Source organism: Melopsittacus undulatus, chromosome Z (assembly GCF_012275295.1).
Source record: "Melopsittacus undulatus isolate bMelUnd1 chromosome Z, bMelUnd1.mat.Z, whole genome shotgun sequence".
In the NCBI taxonomy this organism is placed as follows: domain Eukaryota; kingdom Metazoa; phylum Chordata; class Aves; order Psittaciformes; family Psittaculidae; genus Melopsittacus; species Melopsittacus undulatus.
Window position 1 is genome coordinate 5931641 of NC_047557.1, and position 12573 is coordinate 5944213.

Here is a 12573-nt window from a genome sequence, read left to right on the forward strand (position 1 = left end):
GATTGCTTATTGCAAAGTCAGCTGCTTAAATTCAAGAGAAACTTTAGTGTCCTTTTTCATTGGGTCATAATATGCCTTCGATGTAAGCACCCTGACTACTCCTAAAAGCTAAGATAAAAATCTATTGATAAAAAAAAAAAGAAAATGACAAAATTTAGTGGGATTTTCGCTATTACTTTTACTATTTTGCCTTTTAATTGTTACACAGAGCACCCAACATTCATGTACCAGAAACTGTCTTTAAACACTTGGCTTAACCCTTACCACATTTTATCTTTTTCAGCAAAACACTTTCTTGTTTGAACTGCAAAAAACAGGGAAAACAACTCACAGTATAAACTATTCAGATGTTCTATTTGCATGAACAATTTCATGTGCAAGACTTCCAACAATAGCTTTTGTTTTCAAGGCTTTGATTTGAACAAAATGCAGTTTCCAGACAGGCCTGTGTAGGCTTCTCTAATATTTTATTTTTTAATAGAAGCCAATAAAGATGTTAGTGAACATCTCTAAATTGAGCTTCCATGAAAATCAGGGTTTCAGCTGCTGTTGTACTACAAAAAGATGATACTGTTCTATGTCAGAATTTCATCATACTGGTCAAAACCTTATGAACAGACAGCATGATATAAAGCAACAGGAGTACACACATGTTCTCACACATGGTTCACGTTGCTATGCTTATTCTTATTTTGAAATGATGAATTAACATACATTCAGAATCAGCAGCTTAGATAGAGAAAAGCTGGGTGTGCAACTGCAGCACATTACCTAAATGGACCGAAAGATGAATGCCTGCCAGTGCAAAATAAGCTCCATATCAGTGGGACACTTTTACAAAGAATAAACCTTCCCAGAGGAGCAAGCAAATATAAATACTGAAACAAACAGGCTCAAGCTGAGCAAAAATGAGCTTATTTCACCTTTAAATTTCCTCCTGGCATTAATCTCAGAAATGTTTTCTAGCTCCACCTTTTAACAAATACTTGTATTTTTAGTCAGGTGAAGAGGGACAGATATACGCTGCCTAAAAGGGCATGTCAAGCACCAGATTAGAAGTCCTTTCCATTTCACTAACTTGTGAATTTAAGTCTTAATTATCCATTGACTGATTCCTTGGCAGGCCACAGGAGGGGAAAGAACACCGTGAGTTTTACTATAACCCAGGTGAAGAAACTGAAAAACTAGCAAGTCTTAAACACAGCCTAGCTCAGATTTATGTATGTCAACTCAAACTGTATCTCTGCTTTAGTTTTTATACCTGTAGAACAAAACTAATTTTACTTTAATACATTTAATGTAAAAGGAACAAAACATGTCTGCCCTCTCGCTGATTTCCAAACAACTATACTACTCATTTTCTTATCAAGGGTATGAGACCTAGTCAGTGTTTACATAGCGAAAGAGAGACTGCTCTCAGTGTTACACTCCGTAAGACGAAAATTCTCCACTCTCCTCACTAGTTTGATGTTAGCCTTTTCTGTGTCCACCCAAAGGCACTGAATGTCAAAGCTGAATGGGATAACTTTCACAAACAGCAGCTTGCTGGAAGCCAGGTATCTGTGCTATGTTCAAGATAACCTTGCCTGTGACTGAAACAGTTGCAGCATCTTTGCACAGCACCTTCTTTAGTCAATGGGCATCTGAAACGTGGCTCAGTCAATTAGGACACTGTCTAATGCCTGCTGAGTCTTTTGTGCGCCAATGAATCACTGGTCCCTGATGTTTTCTCATTTAAAGGTCAAATTTGCTATGAAGGATAGATAGAAACCATCTGGCTTTCTTGTGGAAAAATCAAAAGCTTTTTTTGTTAGGAGGTGACAGGACTGAATGCACTAGCTACATATGAAAAGTGATGGTCTGCCTCTTCCTTACGCAAAACTGGATATATAATTGACTCCAGATCTTAGTCATTACACTTAAATTTACAGCACTGTCCAATTTAAAAGAAAAAAAGAAAAAAAAAGCAAAAAAAGAAAAAAGCCCAATGATCAGCAACTAGTGCTGCAGCTGTAATGGAAATGAAAAAGCAAGTAGCACTGGCAGAAAAAAAAGGCATTTGGGAGGGGGGAATAAATCTTCATTGTATTATCAGTTATATACTGGCAAGTCAACATAAAGAGATTTCAGACCACCCTTTTTGCTGAAAACTGAGATGTGGAAAAGCATCAGCAAAGAGTGGAAAATTTAAAGGCAATTACCTCAGAGGCCACAGAAAGGGAGAGGCAAACTGGGGAGACTCTTCTCCTACTTTTCAATTTAATTTCATTTTGTGACATTTTTGAGCCAAAGTGGGCTTTCAGAAAAGGCTAAATCAGACTGCGGCAGTAGGAGATCGTGCCACCAACCATGAGGTGAAGCACACTAGACTGACAGTTTTCTTTATAAATAGTATGGAGAGGACAAAGGAGATGAAAAGATCAAAAAGACATCTAATTTTAAGTTCTGCAGCTACTTTTTTCTTGGTGAAAAAAAATGACAAACATTGTGCTATGAAATAAAACACCAAGAAATTGAAGAGGGCTCCTAGGGTTTTGAGGATGGGCACATTGAGTAGTTGGTAATTACTGTTTCATGGTTTGGTTGGTTGGTTTATTTTTGTTTGTTTTCCCTATGGGGAAAAACAGTGATGGAAACTGGAGTGAGGAAGTGAGTCACTAAAACAAGCTTTTCATGCATGAAAGGTATGAGACAATTTATCTATTGATACTGGGTATACACAGTGAAAGTGGATAGCTGGCTGAAAACATATTTTTCCATACACTCTCATACTTACAAAACTTTAAACTTTCTGCTTTCAGGCCAATGCTGACTCACTTAAATCTCAGTCCAATTTTAGGTGTGAGAATGCATTGTTAAGGTCAGCAATGATTAATTTCTGAAAGCAAAGTGAGTAAGAAGGTAGTGTCCAATTCTGGTATGCTCTAAAATCCACATCTCCTGTTGAAGTCATTGGGAGTTTCTGGTTCTTTTCATGCTAACAAGGAGAAAATATGCACATTGTCATTTCCTCTGAGAATTAAAATCCGTTTATGCAGAGCTTGCTCTCTTTTGAACAAGAATGTGAAAGTACATTCACAGATGACAGGAACAGAGCATCTAGCTCTGCTTATACCCCTCTGTGACATACCTCATGTCAAACAAGTATAACCTTCATTTATTTTATGGGAAAGTTACACAGGTACAAGCTGCTGTTCCAATTTTGCCTTCATTTGGTATGTATTTCTCCCAAGATATTTCACAACTATTGGACAGAAACTACAACTGGACAATATTCTTTCAGTTAGATTTCAACTTTCATCATATAATTACATTCTGACAGTTAGGTCCTTGGGATGTCACATTCTTACTGGAAGATGATACTCTGACTAAACAGTCTCCAACTACAAAGATCCTGCCTCCCCTTTTGTCCCTCAGGTTAGAAATAAACTTCCTTTAAGAGTGCTTTCTGCAATAAACATTTTTCTAAAAAGTCTCATACAACCTATCAGTTTGAAATTCTAGGGAAAAACCAAACAAAACAAACCAAAACCCCAACCACAACTCAAATCATCCAGCGCCTCACCAAAGAGGACATCTTCCAAATAATGTTTCTTTCATGATCTTAGTTTGTTTCCTTATGTGTCTGAAGATAAGAAACTTCAAGGATTGCTGACTTTGAACCATCTTTTCTAACTAGTCTAACTAGCGACCATCCTGTTACAATACACATATATATCACAGGAAGGGACAGAAGAAATCAAGCCATACAAAATGACAGTATTATTCTTTAATCTGTTTCATATAGTCTGTCTCAATTCTAGACATCATTATCATATGGTACACATTTGGGTTTTTTTTAGAGTATGTATATGATTACAATAAACAGACTTTTATTCCACTTCTAAAAACTCAATTATTTTTCTGAAGTCTAGAAAAAGGGAACACCAAAAATATTTCTAAAGGGGATTTTATTCACTAGTCTGATTTTACATGTTAATGTATCTTTCACCAGTAGGCAGGTATTTCCTGCAACATAAAGCACCTCCCTGCCTATCAAAGTGAGGATGACATATTCTATCACTTCGTGAAACTAAAGATTAGTCTGGAAGTTGAACTACCACCTAGCATCACAATGCTTTTGCTTTGAGGAATCAAAATCATTAAAGAAAAACCTTTCTTTACAATTTCTAAAATAGATCATGTCTACTTAGTAACAGCAATAAGGCTGCACTTACCAAAAATTCCAATGTCAAAAGGTCTCTATAAGAAACTGCCAAAATAATTGAAGCATAATACTCCCATCAGTAAGCATCCTTTTGTTTAAAAACAAGATTTTTTTTTCTACAATATAATTTTCCTTGTAGCTTAATAATGAACTAGTACTATAATTTATCATTAGATTTAGGTAAAAGTAACTATCCAGTTACCTCAGTGACTTGACTTCAGCTGCTTGAGAGACCAGCTGAACTTAAGCAACAGGCAGGGCTCTACAAAACAGAGAATGAAATTTACTACAGCACCAATAAGGAAGGTGCTGGCTATGAACTCCCACCTACCCTATTAAGCAGGATACCTTCTTCAATACAGAAACATTTGTAAATCCCCACCTTTGTCTTCCGTGAAAGTGGTATCACGGTTGAAATGGCTATTGACTTGACTCACACATCAAAGGTAATTTAATTTTGCAGGTCAGTCCAAAATGGATCTTTAGCTAATTTGAGTCTGTTGAAATATATATGGATTTTTTGTTTAAAGCTTTAAGGAAAAAAAAATCAATTGGGATGCTGAAAGCATTTATTCAATTTTCCTACAACAAGGTACAGCACTATCTTGTTAAATGACTGAACAAACTTGCCACTCAGCCCAAGAGATACAAGATCTTGTTTCCTTTTTGCATTAGTACAAGCAAAGATCATAACTGAACTGAGACAGCTAGAAGGTATTTAATAACCAGAATATATTTTCTAACACTTTATTTTAAAAAACTCAAACAACAATGACCAACATTTTTGGTGGTGACATGGACAGAGGGATCCAGTGCACCATCAGCAAGTCTGCCAAGCTGTGTGGTTTGGTTGATATGCTGGAGGGATTGATGCTATCCAGAGGGACCTTGACATGCTTGAGAGGTGGACCAGTGTGAACTTCATGAAGTTCAGTAATGCCAAGTGTAAGGTCCTGAATGGAGAACAGGCCTCAGCAGAAGTACCAGGGAGTGCTGGTTGATGAAAGGCTCAACTGGACCCAGGAAGGCACTTGCCCAGAAAGCCAATGGTGTCCTGGGCTGAGGTTGTTCAACCTGGATATGAGAAGCTGTGTGGAGACCTCACAGCAGCCTTTGAGTATGTAAAAGGGCTGCCAAGAAATCTGGAGAGAGATTTTTTCACAAGGGTGTGTAGTGACAGGACAAGGGGGAATGGCTTTAAACTAACAGAAGGGAGATTTAGATTAGACATTAGGAAAGTGATCTTCACTATGAGAGTGGTGAGGCACTGGAACAGGCTGCCCAGAGAAGCTGTGGCTGCCCCATCCATGGCAGTGTTCAAGGCCAGGTTGGACAGGGCTTGGAGTAACCTGCTCTTGTGAAAGGTGTCCCTACTCAAGGCAGGGGGCTGAAACTGGATGCACTTTAAGGTTTCCTCCAAAGCAAATCAGTCTGGGTTTCTCTGATTCTATAATTTGCTAACTTCTTTTAAAGCAAGAAAAAAAATTGAGAACTAAAGGAAACAATTACTATCACAGAAGCTTTGAACATAGGTGTATGCATTCAGCAGATCATAATGTCAACAACTGCTTTACCGAAGGGTCATCTGTTCACCTACACTTTAGGGATCTCATTAAGGTGTATTATTTTTGCACAAAATTCCAGGAGTATACTCAAAGCATAATTTTTGAACCAAATGATCAAACCTCAGCAGTTAAAAGAAGTGAAAAACAGCTGAGCTGTCAGAAAACATAAGAGTATATATAAAATAGCAACAACTGGGGAAGGCTGAAAAGTCTGTGAATTACAAAGAAAATGTTTATGCATAAGCTAAACAATTTGGTTCTCCTTCTAATAATACTTTGTGGGTTTTGTTTTGTAAAGGTACAAGACTCACTAAATAAACTCAGACATTTTGGAAAAGCAAATCTTATCTTCTTACATTTGAAAATGAGAAAGTTATTTTCATTCCTTATCAAAAATACTTGCCTTATTAGTTCAGTACTAGCTCTTTTCACATTTTGAAACCTCTGTGAATAGACAGACTTGAACCTAGCATGAGGTTAGAAGTCACAGTTCACCAAGCTGCACCGCTGTCAGAGCTCAGCATCCCAGTAACTAATTGTTGCATTTGATCTAATAGTGATCTGTCATAACTAAGCTCATGTTCTTTTAATGCAAAAAAAGACACTATTATTTATGCTTTGTAAGGGAATTTAGAAGCAACAACACTTATCTAATTCACAGCTCTTAGAGCTTCCCTTTAGATTTTGCTTCCTTCCATGATCTGCAACCAGATATAATACAATTACGCTTTACGTATCTTGATTTTTAATACTGTACATCAATGAGTTGTAACATACCAGTTGTAGAAACGACCTGTTGACTTGCAATTCTGTATCTCTGTTATTTCAAGAAAATTATACAGGAAATTTATACAGAGTAAAAGTGTTTTACAAATGCCTGAAATACTCAAATGTTGCTACATTAAAGCAATCTTCCACAAAAATTTTACAGAATCTGACATCATTTTATCATTAATTACAGAAAGAAATATAAAATTGGACTGCAGTTCTACAGAGTTTACCACCATAAAATACAATGCCAATATAAGAAACAAGAATATTGCACATTAATGCAGGCAAACCCCCCATGGCAGGGGTTTGGAACTAGATAAGCTTTAAGGTCCCTTCCAACTCAAATCTTTTTATGATTCTCTGATCAGCAGTGAAAACTCCATTTGATAAAAAAATGTCAGAGCTCACAAGGCAGGTATGAGCAGTATCATGTCAAGCAACAGTGAACTCCAGACAGAGATGAGCAAGATTTAAAACATGTAGCAAGGCTTCAACTTACTGCTGCAAACATCAAAGAACCAGCAGATTTGGAAGTCAATGAGATCATAAAGAGATCAAACTGATGGTTATTTCACTCCATGACAAACATTCCAAAATTAGCCCCTGCATTACCTGTAGATGCATTGTTCAAGTTCTCTCAGGATTTATATCACATCAATCTGCAGGCTTCGCAATCTAAAAGGTTTTCCCTCCCTACTATATCATGGAAGTAAAAAAAATTACTTCTCTCAATTTTTCCAATAGATAGCCAGAAGCAAACGTGTATTTTTATAAAGACAAAATTCACAGACACGTGTTGCAAACATAGTATCTCTTCCTTCAGAAGAAGGTGTTGTCACAAAAATGTAGTCACTCCCAACACTTGGTAGCTATTGAACCATATAGGTTTTCTAACTTTAAGCCTCTATCTGCCATCTTCTATGTGAGTAAGCTAAAATTGTCAGTTTCTCAGGAAAACAGTCAAGTGGAAGGAGGGCTGTTATCTTTACCACAAAACACAGCACTTCTGGCTAGCTCAGCCTTTCTGGAAATTAAAGTGAATAGCTACGTGAACTCTTTGCAGCAATTTGAAACCAAGAAACTGAACAGAAATGCTCGAATTCTTGCAGGCAAAAGGCAAGATTTGGCTAGTGTAGCAATTAGTTTTTCTCTAAGGGAACTGCATTAGAACATGAAATATTAAAAATTCTGAATCCCTGATTTCATGGCTTATTTAAAACACTGAAGAACAGCCTATTTTAGAGAAGACTCATTGGTCAAATAAAAGGCACACTGAACTGATTTTCACTGGATCCACAGGCTCCACAATGTCTTTTGTGGAGATAAAACAGAAAAGCCTTCACTAAACATCAGGTTATAAAAAAGCCAATGTTTGCCTAAAATATATGTGTAATGAAATCTAGATGAACATTTATCCAGTAATTTTAATGTCAACTTTTGTTGAAACATCAAATGAAAAAGAATGGTTCTGGCTGATGCAAAGGGACACTGTTAGAATTATGGGGCATGTATTTGTTTTCACAACCAACAAAAACTTCCTGGTGATGAAGATATATCAGTTTACTGGTTTTAAATCTTCACCAGACTGGTTTCATGTCTATATGTAGATTGATTTTGTAAAACCAACTAAGACTTATCTAGACTAGTTGGAAGAACCTTTCATGATATAGTAAATCTATAACTTACCACAAGTTTCATAAGGTGGGAGCACTGTTGTTAGTAGAATGTCTAAGTACTCAGAACAGAGTGCTAGAGAAGACTGTGCATTACTGCATGGACAATAAAGAGCAAATCCGTATTTATGGGCACTTGTGCTAAGTAATCTCAAAAGATATCTTCTTCCATCTCTAACTTCAATGACTCTAGAAATAGCTCAAAACTCACCAGAAGTAAGTACTTTCAGGTCACTTACAAATAAATAAGTCACCGCAAGCAACTGAAAAAATTAATGACATGACTACCTGCATTACTGAAGGACAATGAAAGCTTTCCAGTTACCTTTTTTACAGTCTTGTCAGGTTCAAGGGCAATATCTGGAATGTTGGCATCCACCATGAGGGAAAATAAGTTCAATATCAAGTTGGAATACCTAAACAGAAGAGCAAATTAGGTAAAACACTTTCTGAATGGTACAAAAGACACTTCATAAACAACTTAAGAACACATCATCATCTTCGTGAATCACTAATGCTTCAGAGATGCATTCTTAACACTCTATTTGAACATATTTATGTTAAAAATATCAGATAACTGATATTAGCAGTGAAAGTTTAACCCTCAAATTGTCTCAAGCTGTCAAAACTAAACAGACTGCTTGGTTTTGTTACATTTTCCTAAAAATTGTCAAAACATTTATTCAGAGACATACCAAATACGAAAACTGTGCTTTCATATATTGTGTGATTTAATGCCATTTTCTACCTCTAATATACTATGCTAGAATGTTGCTTCAAAAGATTATTTTTTATTAAGGATATCAGTGGTACAGCGGTATTATAGAAATTATATAAATACATAAAGCATTCAACAGCTGAAGTCCTTAAAATTATGAGAAATTATTTTCCAAGTTGCTACAAGAGGGTTTTGCCATAACAAGTTGAACACAAGTCATTTAAGCAAATGCAAGTCTGCAGTTGCTCAGTGAGGCTGTAATAACACTGGCAGGCATGCTGCTCTTACATCATTTATAACCATTAAAAAGACAAGTCAGAGTAGAGTCTTCAGTTTTAACATGGTGGTGTAAGTAAGTGTGAATCCCTTAAAGAACACCATTTTGCCCTCGTAGGAAATTAGCTGTAAGTTGCTTTTTGAAAGGATAATTTTCAAGCTGTTCAACATAAACTGAACTTTTCCTTCCTCCGTAAAGAGATCCAGTCTCATTTTAGAGACAAAGTACGTAACTGACTTAAAAATCTGACATATTGCTTTGCTCTTAGCACTAGGACCTTCATAGATGACAGAAAATGTCATGAGGTAACTGCTTTAGACAGCTGGCTGTCATCCTTATGTATAAGGCAACACTCTCTGCAAATATGCCAAGATGGTCACAACTGGCAACCCACGTGCATCCTGAGATTAGTAGATAGCTTGCTGAAACACCCAAATTAGGTATCTGATCTGTAAAAGGCTAACACCTTTATCAGGCAAGTCATATCACTCATCTTTGACATCTACATTATGAAGTCCTCTGGAGTTGCTGAACTCTGTTCACAGCCAGACTGAACTAGGAGCTCAACCCCTCTAGGTTTAAGGAGCTTCAATTAAGCACCTAAACCTGACCCTAAATACTTCTCACATAAATGCATTCTTTCTTTCCCTCTAAGTTTAGTACAAATAAATTTACAAAATAAATGCGCACTCAGCTACACTGGAGGTTGATGAAACAGCTAGAGAAGGAAGTGCTAAAACCAAGGAAGTTCTGTAAAAACTAGGACATCCAACAAACTAACTACAATACTCTTCAGTAGAATACATATATACCAAGAAAGAAACACACAATACACAAAAGTTAAAATTCTTACTGTCATTTTTCCTGGGAACAGCAACGTTTAAGTGCTTAATATCTCATCAAATATACAGAATCATAGAATAGTTAGGGTTGGAAAGGACCTTAAGATCATCTAGTTCCAACACCCTTCCATGGGCAGGGACACCTCACACTAAACCATATCAACCAAGGCTTCATCCAATCTGGCCTTGAACACTGCCAGGGATGGCGCATTCGCAACCTCTCTGGGCAACCCATTCCAGGGCCCCATCACGCTAACAGTAAAGAATTTCTTCCTTATATGCAATCTAAACTTCCCCTGCTTAAGTTTTAACCCATTACCCCTTGTCATATCACTACAGTCCCTAATGAAGAGTCCCTCCCCACCATCCCTGTAGGCCCCCTTCAGATACTGGAAGGCTGCTATGAGGTCTCCACGCAGCCTTCTCTTCTCCAGGCTGAACAGACCCAACTTTCTCAGCCTGTCTTCATATGGGAGGTGCTCCAGCTCCTGATCATCCTCGTGGCCTCCTCTGGACTTGTTCCAAAAGTTCCATGTCCTTTTTATGTTGAGGACACCAGAACTGCACACAATACTTCAAGTGTGATCTCACGAGAGCAGAGTAGAGGGGCAGGATCACCTCCTTTGACCTGCTGGTCACGCTCCTTTTGATGCAGCCCAGGATACAGTTGGCTTTCTGGGGTGCAAGTGCACACTGCTGGCTCATGTTCATTTGCTCACTGACTAACACCCCCAAGTCCTTCTCTGCACGGCTGCTCTAAATCTCTTCTTTGCACAATCTGCAGCTATGCCTGGGATTGCTCTCCACCCAGGTGTAGGACCTTGCACTTGGCATGGTTAAACTTCATGAGGTTGGCATCTGCCCACCTCACAAGCGTGTCAAGGTCCCTCTGGATGGCATTCCTTCCCTCCAGCGTATCAACGGAACCACACAGATTGGTGTCATCAGCAAACCTGCTGAGGACGCACTCAATCCCACTGTCCGTGTCACCGACAAAGATGTTAAACAAGACACGTCCCAGTACCGATCCCTGAGGGACACCATTCGTTACTGGTCTCCAGCTGGACATTGAACCGTTGACCACAACTCGTTGTGTGCAGCCATCCAGCCAGTTCTTTATCCACCGAGTGGTCCACTTATCAAATTGATGTCTCTCCAATTTAGAGACAAGGATGTCATGTGGGACAGTGTCGAATGCTTTGCACAAGTCCAGGTAGATGACGTCAACTGCTCCACCCCTGTCCATCATCTTTGTAGCCCTGTCATAGAAGGCCACCAAATTGGTCAGGCAGGATTTCCCCCTAGTGAAGCCATGCTGGCTGTCACCAAGCACCTTGTTGTTTTTCATGTGCCCTAGCATGCCTTCCAGGAGAATCTGCTCCAAGATTTTGCCTGGCACAGAGTTAAGACTGACAGGTCTGTAATTCCCTGGGTCATCCATTTTCCCCTTCTTGAAAATGGTTTTTCCTGTTGTCAGGAACTTCACCTGACTGCTATGATTTTTCAAATATGATGGCCAGTGGCTTTGCAACTTCATTTGCCAGCTCCTTCAGGACCCACGGATGGATTTCATCAGGTCCCATGGACTTGTGTACGTTCAGGTTCTTAAGATGGTCTCGAACCAGATCGTCATGTACAGTGGGCCCAAGGTCTAGATTTTCACAGTCCCTGCGTCCGCCTTCCAAGACTTGGGTGGTGCGATCAGAGCCTTTGCCAGTGAAGACCAAGGCAAAGAAGCCATTCAGAACCTCAGCTTTCTCCAAGTCCTGTGTAGCCAGTTCTCCTGAAAGCTTCCAGAGGGGGCCTATGTTGTCCCTAGTATGTTTTTAGCCGCTACATACCTATAAAATCCCTTCCTATTATCTTTAACATCCCTAGCCAAGTTTAGCTCCAACTGGGCCTTAGCTTTCCTAACCCAGTCCCTAACTTCCTGGACAACATCCGTGTATTCATCCCAGGCCACCTGTCCTTGCTTCCACCTTTTATATGCCTCTTTTTTCCTAAGCTCTCCTTTATATTTTTTTTTTCACATTTACCAGCCCCTTTGTATATGGATGTCCTAGAGCAACTGAATATTTAGACTGTTGACATTTCAATACTCTATCAAATTCACAGTCTCAAACCTCCCCTATAGAGACAGGACAGGAAAGTATAGTTATCTGCAGCCCCAAACAGAAGCCTTGTTTACCTGGTGTAACTCAACTTCTTATATTTAAAATGCAATTACCTTTTCTGCAGTATAACTGGGCCCCCCTCCCTCCCCAACTCATTTCTTCTCAAGACTCCATATACTTCCCAGTCACTAACATGTCCCAGTTAGCTATAATAAACTATGGCATTTATTCTTCCAAAATTACTTCCTAGGAATCCAGGCTCAAGCAAAACTGACTTGATCCCACCAAGTTTCACCTTTGTTTTTCTTTCTTCACCACTTATCCCTGCTTTTAGGAGGCTATGTGGACCCTGCACAGCCTAGCTACAACCTTTCCATAGAATCAGCACTCCCCAAGAGCCATCACA

At 38.7% G+C, this 12573-nt stretch overlaps 1 protein-coding gene across 1 annotated transcript in view; it reads right to left on the reverse strand.

Annotated features, from left to right (window-relative positions):
• Positions 1-12573, reverse strand: part of PIK3C3 (phosphatidylinositol 3-kinase catalytic subunit type 3) — a 72657-nt gene that overhangs the window by 11392 nt on the left and 48692 nt on the right. Inside the window, exon 23 of the mRNA XM_031051314.2 lies at positions 8542-8632. Coding sequence (XP_030907174.1) covers positions 8542-8632 — 91 coding nt within the window. The remainder of the gene's footprint in view (positions 1-8541; positions 8633-12573) is intronic.